The sequence below is a fragment of the Orcinus orca genome, chromosome 5 (genome assembly GCF_937001465.1).
Source record: "Orcinus orca chromosome 5, mOrcOrc1.1, whole genome shotgun sequence".
In the NCBI taxonomy this organism is placed as follows: Eukaryota; Metazoa; Chordata; class Mammalia; order Artiodactyla; family Delphinidae; genus Orcinus; species Orcinus orca.
The window spans coordinates 81,735,075-81,753,366 of NC_064563.1; the positions used below are offsets into that span (position 1 = coordinate 81,735,075).

Below are 18,292 nucleotides of genomic sequence, written 5' to 3' on the forward strand. Positions count from 1 at the left end.
CGATCTAAGAGAGACTTAAAGATGTTAAAAATCAGCAAAAAGCAGAGTGAATGAGACTCTAAGAAATTTTCAGAAATTAAAGGTGTTTGAGGGAGGCTCCAGCGAGGTAGAAAGATGAGAAACATAAGCCAAGGGGAGAAACTGGCTTCATGACAAGTCAAGAAATAATTTTTAGATTCAGAGCTGCTGTCCCAGCAGCCACCACTCACTGAGGATTTGCACCAGAATCAAGCCTACTCGTGTATTGTATACATAGACAATAGAGCCCAGCTGACTGGATTTTTGTATATTCTTCTATTCCCCAGGAGAGAGAGAGCTCCCATAGTGGAAGGAGTGTGGTCATTTAGTCACCAGGCACAACACTGCTTCTGTGGCTACTTCTCAGCTCCTGCATGTCATCAGCATCACCTAGATTTCCAGCTGACTTGGGAGGGGCCATTCCAGCTGACTTGAGATGGACACCGCAAGTTTGTATCTAACAGTTTTGGCTTAGATTCTGAGAATCAAATAGAAGAATTTTATAAACAAAGTTTGAGGAATTAATGACTGTAGTTTTAGCCTTGGTACACACTCTGCATATTTAGATAGTCAGACTTGTAATGAATTCTAACTGGGATGTGATCCCTCAGGAACTTAGTAGCCTGAGTCTTCAACTAGGTTACACTGCTCAGAACTGTGGCCATTCTCAAAGTGAGAACTCAGGAATCTTTAAGAGGAAATCAAACATTTCCTGCTCCTCTTAGGAGCAGAAAATCTGTGGAGTACTATAGGGAAATTTCCATGGAAACTTGTCTCCCCCTATAGCATATCTAGAGGATCCCTCCATGTTACGAGTCCACTTTACTGCCCCCAAGCCTGGTCCTGAATGCCTTTGAGGGTTCACTCAGAGATGGCACAGGAAATACTCCAGCAATGTGCCCTCTCATAGGCTATTTATTGCGTGTGTAGAAAGTCACAGAGAAGCACTTTTGCACCAGTCTTATTCCTGTCATTTGTTTTCTTCTTTTTTTTTTTTTTTTTGCCTATATCTAATTTATATTTTCCTATATAACATGCATCCATTGAAACCACTTTAAATGCTTCTTGGGAACAACACAGTACATAAGTAAAGAAGAAGTAAGTGAAAGCTACTGGCCTGAGGATTCTGCCCCAAATACCTATTTTGATGCACTTGATGAAGTTAAGCCTTCTTCCCGACTAAAGCTCAGAGAAGAGCCAGGCCAACCTGATAATTTTGGAGCGACCTTTCTCCTGGCACTACTCAGCCTTGCAGAGTTATTCCCCAAGCAAAGGCATCCAGGCAGGTTTTACTACTCAGTGCCCCAGGAGGAAGGGTCTGTGCCTCTCTGTAATAGGCCCTACCTCTCTCTCTCATTTTCCTCAGCCCCTTCTGGTGGCTTCATCAATCCATTTGTGCTTCATGTAGAGACTCTCCTTAAGCAGACTGTAAGTAGATGGCCTGAAAGGAAGCACGTGCATGTGTGTGTGTGTGTGTGTGTGTGTGTGTGTGCGCGCCTCAACAGTATCTTTATGTGTATGGCCTTAAGCTCATTTTAGATCCTTTTGTATTAACATCCGTTGTTTCTCCCAGTCTCATTAATTACATGTTAGAGAATATTGGTTAAATACCTGCACTGTGCAAAGGTGTCTTTGGGATTTTTACTATCCATAATGTAACTGCGTCTAAATTGGTAAAACAGAAAAAATAAAACTTTAATGGATAATTCAGTAGCTGAGGGACTTCTGGTCTGGACAAGATGGCATAGACCTCTTTTTCCCTGCTCCTCCTCCCTAAGCACAACTTTATATATCCTAGAAATGACACAAGAGACGAGCAAAAGATGACTCTGAAGGGTGCTAAGAAGAAGATGATCTGGTTTGGGAACCTAGGACCAGATGCCAACACAGAGGCAGGGCATCTTGTGTCCCCCAACCAACAGAAGGCAGCCACCCAGACCTGATGTTTTTCTGGCTTCCCACTTGGCAACAGAAAGTAGTCCAGTAGCTTGTTCTTCCCCCTAGATGTAGTGGGAGTCCCTCTGACAACTTCAGACAAGGGGGAACAACCGGGAGTCCTGCCAAAAATAAGTGACCAGGGGAAGCATTCTCCTACCCTGCTGGGCCAGAGACTCCTCTCTTCTATGGAGAGATACTGATGTGGATGGGAGGAACCAGTAAGAGACACCCAGGTAAAGCAGGTGGCCCACCTGGGGAAGCCTCTTTGTCCCCAACTCCTCCTCTGCCCAGAGACATTAGGGCTGACTGGTGGAATCATGAAAAAGAACCTGTCACAGCTAGCAGCCCTGTAGCTAGCAGCCTGGTCCCAGAAATCACTTTATCTCTCCTCCCTGCCCAGAGAAACCTGGGTAGCTGGGGGTGGTGGTGGTTACTAATAGAAGGATTTCCTCACCTGCCTCCCTCAGGCAGTCACAAAGTCTCTGAAAATTAAACTGTTGGAATCACAGCCCACAAAAGTAGGCTAAGACTCATGTGTTAAACCTAAATAGAGTCAATTCCTGTAAAATAAAATATTTAAATAGGTCCCAGATTGTCCTAACACAATAGACAAAATGTCCAGGATATAAATCAAGAACCTAGAAAATCACAACTTGAATGAAAAGTGAAATCAACTGATAACAACACTGAGATGAATCAGATGTTGGAGTTATCTGATAAGAATTTTAAGGCAGACATTATAAAGATGCTACAACAATTACAAATTGTCTTAAATAAAAATGTAGAAAATCCCAGAAAAGAAATAGAAGTTATGAAAAAAAACAAGTGGAAATTATAGAACTGAAAAATACAATAGAAATTAAAAACTTGCTGGATGGGCTCAACAGAAGACTGGAGATGATGAAGAATAGAATCAGTGAACATGAGGACAGTACAGTAGAATTCACCCAATATGAATAATGGAAAAGAGGTTGGGAAAAAAATGACCAGAGCCTCAGGGACCTGTGGAACAATAACAAAATATCCAACATTCATTTCATTGGAGTCCCAGAAAGTAAAGGAGGAAGAGTGGGGAAATGAATAAGCATTCAAAGAAACAATGACTGAAAACTTCCCAAATTTGATGAATGACATCAACATAGAGATCCAAGAAGCTGAATGAACTCTAAAAGGGATAAACCCAAAGAATCCATGCAATACACATCATAATTAAACTTTTGAAAACTAAAGACAAAGAAAAAAATCCTGAAAGCAGCCAGAGAGAAACAATGCATTCCCTATAGGGAAACACCAATTTGAATGTATTTCTCATGTGAAATCATGAAAAAGGAAATGGCCAAATATCTTTCTAAGCACTGAAAGAAAATAACTGTTGACACATAATTTTATATCTGGCAAAACTAGTTTTCAGAAATGAAGGGAAAATAAAAACATTCACAGATGAATGAAAACTAAAAGATTTTGTGACTAGCAGATACACCCTGGAAAGACTGGACAAAGGAAGTTCTTCAAACGGCAAGAAAATGATAAAAGGAAACTTAAGCATCAGAACGCAAGAAGAAACAATAGAAAGATCGGAAATATGAGTCCATACAATAGACATTTTTTGAGTATTAGATGGTATTATAATTTGTTTCAATAAAATATGATTTATAAAACCCAAAAGGAAAAAATCTCACAAAAGAAATAGAAGTTATGCAATGTGTTAACAATGATATGTAAAGGTGGGAAAGGTAAAGAGACCTAATTGGAAGTGAGGTTTCTATATTTCATTTTAAATGGTAAACACTGTGATACCAAGTACAGAGTTATAAGTAGCACCCAGAGCAACCACTATGAAAACTGCAGAGATGAACTCAAAAGTGCTATAAATTAAGATGGAATCCTAAAACATGTTCAAATAACCTGCAGAAAGGCAAGAAAAAGAATAAAGAGCAACAACAACCAAAGGAAACAAGTAGAAAATAAATAATGAAATAGCATCGTAAAGTGCTAACATATTAATAATTACCTTAATTGTAAATGGTCTAAACATACCAATCAAAAGACAGAGATTAGCAGAGTAGATTGAAAAATTAAAAAACCAAATCCAACTATATGCTGCATATAAGAAACTCACTTCATATTCAACCACAGGTAGGTTGAAAGTAAAAGGATGGGAAAAGATATACTATGTACACATTAATAATAGAGAAATAAAAAGCAGTGACAATATTAATATCTTATAAGGTAGCCTTCAAAGCAAAGAAAATTATCAGAGAAAAAAAGGGATATTATATAATGATGAAAGGCTCAATCTGCCAGGAAGACATGATATACTAATGTGTATAAACCACAGAGTCTCAAATACATGAAGCAAAAACTGTTAACGCTGAAATGAGAAAGAGAAGAATGTATGATTATAGTTGGGAACGTAAACACTGCTCACATTCAGCAACCAATAGAACTGTTAGGCAAAAAATCACAAGGACATAGAAGATCTAAACAACACTATCATCAGGATCTAATTAACACATATAAAACAGACCATCCAACAACAGTAGACTACATTTTTCTCAATTTCCTGTGAAACACTGACCAAGTAGGAAAAAAAAAAAAACACCTAAAACAAATCTTGACGAATATAAAAGAATTGAACTCATAAAGTATGTGTGCTCTGACTATGGTGGAATCAAACTGGAAATCTGTAAGAAAGACAACAGGAAACTCTCAAAACACTTGGAAGCTAAGCAACACACTTCTAAATAATTATGGGTCAAATAATAAGTCTCAAGGGAAATTAAAAAGTATGTAGAACTAAATAAAAAATTAAAACACAACTTAAAGTATGTAGGATGCAACTAAAGCAGTATTGAGATGGAAATTTATAGGTCTAAATGCTTACATTTAAAATGAGGAAAGGTGTCATATCAATAACTTCTTTCCTCCAGAAACTAGAAAAAGGAGCAAAATAAACCCAAAGCAAGCAGCAGGAATGAGATAATACAGAAAATAAAATTGGAAATAGGAAAAAATTACTGAAAACAAAACCCCAAGGAAACAAAAAGTTCGTTCTTCAAAAAAATAATGAATTTGGCAAACCTCTAGCAAGACTGACAAAAATAGAACACAAAACACCAATATCAGGAATGAAATCAGATATATCATTCCACATAGTGCAGCCATTAAAAAAAATAAGGGAGTACTACATACAACTGTATGCTCATAAATATGACAACTTAGAAAAAAAATGGAACAATTCCTTAAGAACCACAAACTGCTAAAATTCAAGTAAGATGAAATAGACAATCTGAATAGCCCTATAACCATGAAGGAAATTGAATTTTTAATTAAAAACTCTCCAAAATGAAATCTCAAGGCCCAGATAGTCTCACTGGATAATTGTATCAAACCTTTAAAGGGTAGTTAAAACTAACTTTATACAATCTTTTCCAGAAAATGGAAGAGGAAACATTTCCCAACTCATTCAGGAAGACAGTACAGAGCCAGACAAAGATATGACCAAAAAACAAGGAAAATTACAAACATTCCTCATGAACTTAGATGCAAAAATCCTTAATAGAATATTACCAAATATTTTCATACACAAAAATAATTATACACCACGAACAAGTGGGATTTATTCTAGGTATGCAAGACTGATTACCAGAATAGTCAAAACAATCTTGAAATATACAGTTGGAGGACTTATACCTTCCCATTTTAAAATGTACTATAAAGCTACCATAATTGAGACAGTGTGGTACTGACATAAGGATAGACATATTGATCAATGGAAGAGAATTGAGAGTCCAGAAATCTTATATTTATGGTAAATTGATTTTTGGCAAAGCTAGTTAGGCAATTCAATGGGGAAAAGATAGTCTTTTCTACAAATGCTGCTGGGTCATTTGCCAATGGCCACATGCCAAAAAGTGGATTTAGACCCTTAATTCATAGCACACAAAAGCAGTTAACTCAAAATGGACAGTGGACCTAAGTGTAAGAGCTAAAACTGTAAAACATTTAGAGGAAAAGGTAGTAGAAAGCCTTTGTGTCCTTGGATTACTTAAAGAGTTCTTAGCTATGACACCAATAGCATAATCCTTAAAAGAAAAATTTATAAATTGGACTTCATCAAAATTTAAAACTTTTTCACTTCAAAAGACACCATTAAGGAAATGGAAATACAAGCCACAAACTTAGAGACTATAGTGACAAATCATGTTTCTAATAAAATACTTCTAACCAGAATATATAAAGAAATCTCATAACTCAATAAGACAAAGAACCCAATTTTTTAAAATAGATAAGATTTGAATAGTGATTGCACCAAAGAAGACAAAGATGGCTAATAAGCACATGTAAAGATGCTCTTTATCGTATCATGAGTCATGAGGAAAATACAAATTAAAACCACACGCCCACTAGAATGATGATAATAAAAGAGACAGACAATAATAAGTGGAGGCCTAGACATGGAGAAATGGGAATCCTCATAATTGCTGATAGAAATGTAAAATGATGTAGCCACTTTGAAATGCCTTTTGTCAATGAAAGAAAAACCACATTCTAAAAAAAAAAAAAAGTTCTGAAAAACCTAGGGGCAGGACAGGAATAAAGATGCAGATGTAGAGAATGGATCTGAGGACATGGGGAGGGGGAAGGGTAAGCTGGGATGAAGTGAGAGAGTGGCATGGACATATATACACTACCAAATGTAAAATAGTTAGTGGGAAGCAGCCACATAGCACAGGGAGATCAGCTCAGTGCTTTGTGACCACCTAGGAGGGTGGGATAGGGAGGGTGGGAGGGAGAGGCAAGAGGGAGGAGATATGGGGATATATGTATATGTATAGCTGATTCATTTTGTTATAAAGCAGAAATTAACACACCATTGTAAAGCAATTATACTCCAATAAAGATGTTTAAAAAAAAAACACGTTAAACATAAATTTACCATATGACCCAGCAATGTCACTCCCTGGCATCTACCCAAGAGGAATAATATATTCATGTAAAGACTTGTACATGAATGTTCATAGGAGCCTTATTTTTAATAACTAAAAATGTAGAAAAAAATCCAAATTTCCATCAACTGGTGAATGGATGAACAAAATATGGTATATCCATACAGTGGAATTCTATTCAGTAGTAAAAATAGAACAAATAAGTGATACATGCTACAACATGGATGAACTTCAAAAACAATATGTTCAGTGAAGGAATCCAGATGCATAAGACCACATATCATATGATCCAGAAAAGACAACTCTGTAGAGACAGAAAGTAGATTAGGAGTTGCCTGAGATTGGTCTGAACAGGAATTGACTGCAAGTGGACAAGAGGTTCCTTTCTGAGGTGATGGAAGTGTTCTAAAATTGGATTATGGTGATGGTTGCGCAACTTTATACGTTTACTAAAAATCATTCAATTGCATACTTATAAGGAGTGAATTCTATGATACATCTACTATGCCTCAATAAAAATCTTAAGTATAGTACATGAGTATCATTTCAAAATGTTTTCTCTGCATATATAGAGTGATAAAAATCCTTTTAAAATGTCTAATTTTAATTAAATATTTTAATTAAAAATTAAATTCTAATTTTAATTAAAAGTTTTTCCTACTTTAACAGAAGGAAATTGAAGTGAAACTAGAGGATTTGTTAAACTTCAAATCGTTCAAGTTTTTTTTTTTTTTAAAGAGCCCTTCCAGATTATGAAAAAAGACAAAGAAAAATGCTGATTTCAAATGGACTACCTGGTATAAACATGAGAATGCTAGCAACTCTCATATTTCCTCTAATCTCTCCACTCCTCACCTCCCAACTTAATCTTACGGTAAAAGTAAACAAAGTTCCCAGTTACATTTATTTTAGAAAACCTGAAAAAGACACAGTTTTTGTTCAAGATATTTTCTCACTTCTGCAGAAGGATGGCCATCTTAAAAATCAAAAGCTGTTCTGGTCTTTTACAACTCTGTAGAGTAAAACGCTGCACTTTTCTTGGGGTAGTGTCATGGACACAAAGTCCTTAGAGTTCATTTTAAGATCCCATACATCAAGACAGGAACTAGCCAGGCATTCGGACTTCTTTTCATTATCTCAAACATATTTCACAGTTCTTGAGAAACAAAGATTTACATTTCAGTTGAGTCATTAGACAGTTTGACAGCACAAGAGTCTTAATTTCTTACACTGAATAGCAGGTAAATACCACAGAGAAATTGTAGGCAAGATAGAGCATAGTCAGGTTTTGTATTCCTGAAGACCTCATCTGAACCTGAATTAGTTAGTAAATTCAACCTTTCTTTAGACACTCAGGTCATAAATATACTGTACCCTCTAGATTCCATTTTCAGAAAAGTGATTTACAACATAGTGTCTGAATAAAAAAAAAGTACTTTTAGGACCTGTTATTGATCTTGTTTAGTCTCCTTTTAAGTTAAAGGTGATGCCTGTCTTAAAGAGAGGCTCAAATTTTGGTTTACATATTTCATCCTTATAGATGAGATATTCTGTCTCCATATACATAAGTATTATTTTATCAAAGTTTATATTTATAATCTGCTTTACAATCATCATTCTCACAATTAGTCAGTGTTGGTTTTATATTTAACACAACTTCTCCATTCCCGAGTTCTTTATTTTTATTCATCTTATCTGGATTTCATCATCACACAGCTTGTGCAAGAGGTTCTCTCTCATACAGGCAATCTTCCTTAAGTTTATGAAAGCTATCAGTGGCCCTAAAAATTCAACCATATTTTGGTATAATTTTTTCTTTAGACTATTGTAACAACTGCTCCATTATCTTTTGGTATTGAATGTTGCTGTGGAAAAACATGAGGACAGTCTGTGGGGATTTTTTTTTCTCTTCTCAGTAGATCAGTGGTTCTTAAAGTATGGTCCCTGGATCAGCAGCATTAACATCACCTGGGAATTTGTTAAAATGCAAATTTTCAGTCCCCATTTTATAGCTACTGAATTAGGAATATGGGGTATAGAATCCAGTAATCTGTTTTAATAAACCATCCAGGCGCTTCTAGTGCATGCTAAAGTTCAAGAACTGATTAAATATTTCCTTTTTCTGCCTGAATACTTGAAGATTTCTTACCTTGAAATCCAATAGCCTAATCCAAAATATCTTAGAATTGAGAGCTCTCTATCAAAATTTCCTGGATTCATCTTGCAATGTGTACTCTGGCTGGTCATGAATACCTAGTAAACAAATTAATCACTTGGCTTTTATGACTGGATGGCCATGTATGTCAGGATAGTTTTAATTTATGCCTGTTGTCCCAGCATATTTATTACTAGTGTCCCCTTTACTCTCAAGACATTCCTAGTTTGAATGATAGATGATTATTTATGACCAGTGAGTCCAATGGTTTGCAAAATACCTATGACTGATCAAGATGCTGTATGGACTCTGTGAAAGCCCTGATAGGAGGGAGATTCAGAGTAGAGGCCCACAGGGTTTTTGAGTAAAATCACACCTATTTTGAAAAGTTCTTATCCTTATTTTGAGAGAGAACTCTTGGCTTCCTATTGGGCTGTGGTAGAGACTGAACACTCACTTGACTGTAAAACAACAGCTGCCCCACATGAATTGGGTGTCCGATCTACCAAGCCACAGAGTCAGGCATGCCCAGTAACACTCCTGCATCACGTGGTATATTTGGGACTGGGCTTGAGCAAGTGTAAATTGGATGAGCAGGTAGTTCTCACTCCTGGTGTGCTACTCCCATTGCATTGCCATCCTGCCCTCATACTATGCTTAAGCCGCATGAAGTGCTCTCCATGGCCAGTTGACTGAAAAGAAAAAAATCTGAGCCTAGTTCATAGATGGTTTTGCATGACAGCTGGAGATGACTTCTGCAATGCAGCAGCCCCACCAAGGAGTGGCCCTTCAGCAAAATAAAATGGAAATTCCATCCAATGGGCATAATTTTAAACAGGATCTCATTGCCCATTTTGCCCACAGGAAAGCAGGCCTGTGGAGCAGCTCTATAGTAATGCATGGACAGGGGCTAATGATTTGGCAGGATAGTCGGGGACATGAAAGGAATAAGATAATGAGGATTGGTAACAAGTTGGTCTGGAAAAAGAGGTATGTGACGCGATCTCTAAGAATGAACTCAGAGTGTGAGAATATCTGTGTCCTATGTAAATGCTCACCAAAGGGCCTTTACTTCAGAGAAATTTTTCTTTACCCAGGTAAGCATGATGACCCTCCTAATTTCAGCGCTAGTGACCCTATGATCAGTTATTCAATGCCAAATGTTCCTGTGAGTCAAACCAAATTGATTACCCACACCAGCTCTTCTGCCTACTAAAATAACCAGCTCCAAGTTGTTTCTGACAATTTGGTGCCACTTATTATCTCTTCCATCCCAAGCTGCCATCGTCCTTATTGAAATCACAGAATCTATTTCAATATCAGTATTTTCCACCTTCATCTCTGACCTACAGAAGGTAGCCACTGTGGTGCTTTTCAGATACGTTGGCACTACCTTCATTAATGCATTTCTCAATGTTCTTACGACAGCTGTGTCCTCAGGGTTGGGATGGCTTAGAGGGTAGTACATAAATCCACACTGGCATTCTCATCTCCCTAGATCTTTCTATTCCTTCTTCTATAAGGGATTTCTGGCATCTCAACTCAGCCTAGGTGAGAAGTGAATCCAATTTTCAGTCTACAAAAAGATAAAATAATTAGAACTCTACCAACTGCATGTGATAGCACATTGAATGCAGACTCTCTGATAAGTGCACCTATATAATCATTTTTAGCCTAACTGAAAGTCTTTTCCTCCATTTCTAGTGTGGTACCCTCATAATTCAGTTCCATGTTTATTCCTCTGGGGTTTTGCTGATAAACATTAGTGCAGTTTTGCAACTCTTTTACCATGCAGGCCTCTTGCTCCCAAATTTGACTGTGTAGTTGGCCCACATGCATTTTAGGATCTGCCTCTAGCTGTAGATGTGGAAGCAGTGAAGGAGAGCTGGGGAGTGTGTGAGGAAAGCTGGCACTCACTTGCCTGGTAATCACCTCAAGTAGGGTCATTACAGGGTCTTCAGGCAAGGCTGGCACCATCAATCAGGTGTAAAGCGGCTGCTTCTGGCAACAGAGGCTCAGTGGTGTTTGTAGCTAACAGATTCCTAGTCATCTGAATTCTTCTAGGTTGAGCATTCCAATTCCCTGTGTTCCTGATATCCTGTCCCCTTTTCTTTCTCACTTTTCCCTGGATGTCTGTCCTCTTGTCTCTTTTTGTTTTCCTTCCAAGCTGTGTGTCTTCATACTTAAGCTTTTCTCTTTTTGCTCATCTGTCCTCTCAGCTAACCACATTCTTTTACAGGATTCTAATCTCACCCCTGTGTAACTTCTGCTTACACAAAAGTTGCCATGCTGCCACCACCCCTGACCCCCCAAAACCCACACACCCTTCAGTTTGAGTGTCCTATTCCATTTGACTCTCTGAACCTTTGTCTCAATTCTAAATTCTTGAGAGACTCTGATGAGCCCTACTTGGGCCAATGTTCCACCTTGGTCCAATCTCCAAGGATGGCAGAGTTGCTTAATACCTAGGGCTTCCCCTCTTCTGGGTGTGGCTGGTGAGGTTCTCTAAGAGAGAGGTTTGGGCAGGGAGGATCCTGTGGAGAATGTAAAAGAAATATAAGATATGATCCGTGTCTTTAGGGAATTGAATATCATGGACGCAGAACCTGCTGTGCTTCATTAGTAGAATTCTGGCTCCTTTTTGAATTTCTATAATTGGATATTGCAGAGAATATAGATGAAGTTAGCCCAAGGCAGGTTTATACCAGTAAGTTCTAACTTACTGAAGATCTGAACTTTCTTTCCTAAAGATTAAAACTTAATGTAGTAGACTATAGTATTTATGGAGTACCTACTGTATCCCCAATGCTTTGCACATATTTTATTTTATTCTCTGAGAAACTCTATGCACAGTTATTATCACCCTTTACCCAAGTCTCAGAGATATTAAGAAACTTTGCAAAAGGACCCACAGTAGTAAATAAGAGATTCAAACTAGAGTTTGCTAGTTCAGAGTCCATGTTTCTTCTGGTAATAATATAAAGCTGTCTCTCTAACCAGAGCAATAAGAAACTTACCTTTAGTTAGAACTAAATCCACCTCTTCTAGAGGTCCTAGTGTCTCAGAAGGCACCAGAGCAATGCAGAAACCAGACATGTTAAAAGTGAATTGTGCTGGCTTTGTTTGTTATGGCATAGCCTAGGAAGGAGGCCACATGCCACTGCTCAAGCTACACGTTGCAACATGGTCTACGTCCCACCATACAGGACTCATAATTTCTCAGGGACCACACAAGACCTTACAGACCCTCCCTAGATGCCATACCAAGCATTAATCTCACCCTTACAAAGGCCTCCACTATAGTCTGTGGAAGAAAGGAAAGGACAACAAAACAAAAAAAACATTATGTTTGGGTTTTTAGAAAGTAAACTCACAGGAATTCCTAGGTTTCCTTTTGTTTCCTATGTATCTCAGGCAGGGTGCTGGAGAAGCCTACAAACTGCAACCACTAACAGATGCAGCCAAAAGAGTCCTCCATAACTACTGTTCACCCAGCCAAGGAACCAGAAAAAGAGCAGGTTAGCAGAACAGAAAACACTGTTTGCAATACCAATACTACTCCATCCAAACACCAATGGAAAACTGTCTCCTCCACTGTAATGTCTGTGGGACTGAGCAGGGAGTTGAATTTTCATCCCTCAACCATTGCTACCATTCTGCTTCTCCCATCAGGGTGGTGTATGCAAGGTCAGTGATAGCAGGCAGTACTCCAGTTCCACCACTGGGGTAGTGTCAGCATGACTAAGCAAGGAGCTGAGCTTCCAACCCTTCACAACCCTTGAAGGTGGTGCTAGTCAGCACTCTTCTTCCTTCCTGCCCTTGTGTCAGCAGGGCCCAGGGGGTTGCTGAACTTCTTCCTCTACCAGGCAGCAACGAGATGGAATGAACTGGGACATATTGGTGGTCCACGTTCTCCACTCTCACCATTTTTCCATCCCTAGTTTAAGTGGAGCTCAGCAGAGAACTGAACTCACACACCCACCCACTAGCAATGAGATGGAAGGGGAAGTATGAGGTGGAGCTATGTGGCACTTTAAGCTCCCCCATGCTGTCATTGGGGCCCAGCAGGGAGCTCAACTTTAAACCCAGCAGCAATGAGGTACTGCCAGTTGGTATCATAGGACCCAGGGTTGTCACAGGACCCAGTGGGGAACTGAATATCCACCTCCACCTGACCTGAGCACTACTCTTAAACAGGGTGACTTCTGCCAGAAAAGAAAAAGATTGCATGTAGAATCTAACAACATAATAACCAAAATGTATGAGATACAACTGAAAATAATTCACCATTCTAAGCACCAGGACAATCACAACTTCAATGAGAAAAGGCAATTAGCAGATGCCAACAATGAGATGATTCAGATGTTGGAATTATCTGGCAAGCACTTTAAAACAGCAATCATAAAAATATTTAAACTACCAATTACAAACAGTCTTGAAACAAATGAAAAAATAGAGTCTCAGCAAAGAAATAAAGCTATAAAAAAGAATAAAAAAATTATAAAACTGAAAATTACAATAAATGAAATAAAACTCACTAGATGTGCTCAACAGTACACTACAGATGACAGAGTAAAGAATCAGTAAACTCAAAAACAGATTAATAGAAGCTATCCAGTCAACAACAGTAAATGAACAGAGCCTCAGCGGCATGTGGGACAATAACAAAAGATCTAATGTTTATGTCATGAGAGCCCCAGAAGCAGAGGACGAGAGTAGGGCTGAAAAAATATGCAAAGAAAGAGTCAAAGGCTGAAAAAATTTCAAATTTGATGAAAGATGTTAACTTACAGATTCAAGAAGATTAGAGAGAGAGACCTTCAAGACGGCAGAGTAGTAAGATGTGGAGATCATCTTCCTCTCCACAAATACATCAGAAATACATCTACATGTTGAACAACTCCTACAGAACACCTACTGAATGCTAGCAGAATACCTCAGACTTTCCAAAAGGCAAGAAACTCCCCACGTACCTGGCTGTGTGGCTGACAGGGTCTTGGTGCTCCAGTGGGGTGTCAGGCCTGTGCCTTTGAGGTGGGAGAGCCGAGTTAAGGACACTGGTCCACCAGAGACTTCCTGGCTCCGTGTAATATCAAACAGCGAAAGCTCTCCCAGAGATCTGCATCTCAATGATAAGACCCAGCTCCACTCAACAACCAGCAAGCTACAGTGCTGGACACCCTATGCCAAACAATTAGCAAGAAAGGAACACAACCCCACCCATTAGCAGAGAGGCTGCCTAAAATCATAATAAGGTCACAGACACCCCACAACACACCACCGGACGCAGTCCTGCCCACAACAAAGACAAGATCCAGCCTCATCCACCAGAACACAGGCACTAGTCCCCTCCACCAGGAATCCTACACGACACACTGAACCAACCCTACCCACTGGGGTCAGACACCAAAAACGGCGGGAACTACGAACCTGCAGCCTGCAAAAAGGAAACCCCAAACACAGTACATTAAGCAAAATGAGAAGACAGAAAAACACACAGCAGATGAAGGAGCAAGGTAAAAACCCACCAGACCAAATAAATTAAGAGGAAATAGGCAGTCTACCTGAAAAATAATTCAGAGTAATGATAGTAAAGATGATCCAAAATCTTGGAAATAGAATGGAGAAAATACAAGAAACATTTAACAAGGACCTAGAAGAACTAAAGAGCAAACAAACAAACAATGATGAACAACACAATAAATGAAAAATAAAATAAAAATTCTCTAGAAGGAATCAATAGCAAAATAACTGTGGCAGAAGAACGGGTAAGTAACTTGCAGGATAAAATAGTGGAAATAACTACTGCAGAGCAGAATAAAGAAAAAAGAATTGAGGACAGTCTCAGAGACCTCTGGGACAACATTAAACACACCAACATTCAAATTATAGGGGTCCCAGAAGAAGAAGAGAAAAAGAAAGAGACTGAGAAAATATCTGAAGAGATTATAGTTGAAAAATTCCCTAATATGGGAAAGGAAATAGTTAAGCAAGTCCAGGAAGCAGAGTCCCATACAGGATAAATCAAAGGAGAAACACGCCAAGACACACATTAATCAAGCTATCAAAAATTAAAGACAAAGAAAAAATGTTAAAAGCAGCAAGGGAAAAACAACAAATAACATACAAGGGAATCCCTATAAGGTTAACAGCTGATCTTTCAGCAGAAACTCTGCAAGCCAGAGGGAGTGGCAAGACATATTTAAAGTGATGAAAGGGAAAAACCTACAACCAAGATTACTCTACCCAGCAAGAATCTCATTCAGATTCGATGGAGAAATTAAAACCTTTACAGAGAGCAAAAGCTAAGAAAATTCAGCACCACCAAACTAGCTTTACAACAAATGCTAAGGAACTTCTCTAGGCAAGAAACACAAGAGAAGGAAAAGACCTACAATAAGAAACCCAAAACAATTAAGAAAATGGTAATAGGAACATACATATCCATAATTACCTTAAATGTAAATGGATTAAATGTTCCCACCAAAAGACACAGACTGGCTGAATGTATACAAAAACAAGACCTGTATATATGCTGTCTATGAGAGACCCACTTTAGACCTAGGGACACATGAAGACTGAAAGTGAGGGGATGGAAAAAGATATTCTATGCAAATGGAAATCAAAAGAAAGCTGGAATAGCAATTCTCATATCAGACAAAATAGACTTTAAAATAAAGACTATTACAAGAGACAAAGAAGGAACTTCATAATGATCAAGGGATCGATCCAAGAAGAAGATATAGCAATTGTAAATATTTATGCATGCAACACAGGAGCACCTCAATACATAAGGCAAATGTTAACAGCCATAAAAGGGGAAATCGACAGTAACACAATCATAGTAGGGGACTTTAACACCCCACTTTCACCAATGGACAGATCATCCAAAATGAAATAAATAAGGAAACAAAAGCTTTAAATGATACATTAAACAAGATGGACTTAATTGATATTTATAGGACATTCCATCCCAAAAAACAGAATACACATTTTTCTCAAGTGCTCATGGAACATTCTCTAGGATAGATCCTGTCTTGGGTCACAAATCAAATCTTGGTAAATTTAAGAAAATTGAAATCGTATCAAGTATCTTTTCTGACCACAATGCTGTGAGACTAGATATCAATTACAGGAAAAAATTTGTAAAAACTATAAACACATGGAGGCTAAATAATACACTACTTAATAACCAAGAGATCACTGAAAAAATCAAAAAGGGAATCAAAAAATACCTAGAAACAAATGACAATGAAAACACAACAACCCAAAACCTGTGGGATGCAGCAAAAGCAGTTCTAAGAGGGAAGTTTATAGCAATACAATCCTACTTCAAGAAACAAGAAACATCTCAAATAAACAACCTAACCTTACACCTAAAGCAATTAGAGAAAGAAGAACAAAAAATCCCCATAGTTAGCAGAAGGAAAAAAATCATAAAGATCAGATCAGAAATAAATGAAAAAGAAATGAAGGAAACAATAGCAAAGATCAATAAAACTAAAATCTGGTTCTTTGAGAAGATAAACAATATTGACCAACCAGTAGCCAGACTCATCAAGAAAAAAAGGAAGAAGACTCAAATCAACAGAATTAGAAATGAAAACGGAGTAGTAACAACTGACACTGCAGAAATACAAAGGATCATGAGAGATTACTACAAGCAACTATATGCCAATAAAATGGACAACCTGGAAGAAATGGACAAATTCTTAGAAAAGCACAACCGACTGAGACTGAACCAGAAAGACATAGAAAATATAAACAGACCAATCACAAGCACTGAAATTGAGACTGTGATTAAAATCTTCCAACAAACAAAAGCCCAGGACCAGATGGCTTCAGAAGTGAATTCTATCAAACATTTAGAGAAGAGCTAACACCTATCCTTCTCAAACTCTTCCAAAATAGAGCAGAGGGAGGAACACTCCCAAACTCATTCTACGAGGCCACCATCACCCTGATACCAAAACCAGACAAAGAAAGAAAGCTACAGGCCAATATCACTGATGAACATAGATGCAAAAATCCTCAACAAAATACTAGCAAACAGAATCCAACAGCACATTAAAAGGATCATACACCATGATCAAGTGGGGTTGATCCCAGGAATGCAAGGATTCTTCAATATACTCAAATCAATCAATGTGATAAACCATAATAACAAATTGAAGGAGAAAAACCATATGATCATCTCAATAGATGCAGAAAAAGCTTTTGACAAAATTCAACACCCATTTATGATAAAAACCCTCCAGAAAGTAGGCATAGAGGAAACTTACCTCAACATAATAAAGGCCATATATGACAAACCCATAGCCAACATCGTTCTCAATGGTGAAAAACTGAAACCATTTCCTCTAAGATCAGGAACAAGACAAGGATGTCCACTCTCACCACTATTATTCAACATAGTTTTGGAAGTTTTAGCCACAGCAATCAGAGAAGAAAAAAAAATAAAAGGAATCCAAATTGGAAAAGAAGTAAAACTGTCACTGTTTGCAGATGACATGAGACTGTACATAGAGAAGCCTAAAAATGCTATCAGAAAACTACTAGAGCTAATCAATGAATTTAGTAAAGTAGCAGGATACAAAATTAATGCGTAGAAAGCTCTTGCATTCCTATACCCTAACGATGAAAATTCTGAAAGAGAAAATAAGGAAACACTCACATTTACTATTACAACAAAAAGAATAAAATACCTAGGAATAAACCTACCTAAGGAGACAAAAGTCCTGTATGTAGAAAACTATACGACACTGATGAAAGAAATTAAAGATACAAACAGATGGAGAGATATACCATATTCTTGGATTGGAAGAATCAACATTGTGAAAATGACGCTACTACCCAAAGCTATCTACAGATTCAATGCAATCCCTATCAAACTACCAATGGCATTTTTCACAGAACTAGAACAAAAAATTTCAGAATTTGTATGGAAACACAAAAGACCCCGAATAGCAAAAGCAATCTTGAAAAAGAAAAACGGAGCTAGAGGAATCAGGCTCCCTGACTTCAGACTATAGTACAAAGCTACAGTAATCAAGACAATATGGCACTGGCACATAAACAGAAATATAGATCAATGGAACAGGATAGAAAGCCCAGAGGTAAACCCACACACATATGGTCACCTTATTTTTGATAAAGGAGGCAAGAATATACAATGGAGAAAAGACAGTCTCTTCAATAAGTGGTGCTGGGAAAACTGGAAAGCTACATGTAA

At 37.9% G+C, this 18,292-nt stretch overlaps 1 protein-coding gene across 2 annotated transcripts in view; it reads left to right on the top strand.

The window, feature by feature from the left end:
• ILDR1 (immunoglobulin like domain containing receptor 1) overlaps positions 1 to 4,568 on the top strand; it is a 42,952-nt gene extending 38,384 nt beyond the window's left edge. For both annotated transcript variants that reach the window (XM_004278554.4, XM_049710152.1), the window contains exon 8: positions 306 to 4,568. In XM_004278554.4, coding sequence (XP_004278602.1) covers positions 306 to 347 — 42 coding nt within the window. In that variant the 3' untranslated portion in view covers positions 348 to 4,568. The remainder of the gene's footprint in view (positions 1 to 305) is intronic.
• The last annotated feature ends 13,724 nt before the right edge of the window (positions 4,569 to 18,292 follow it).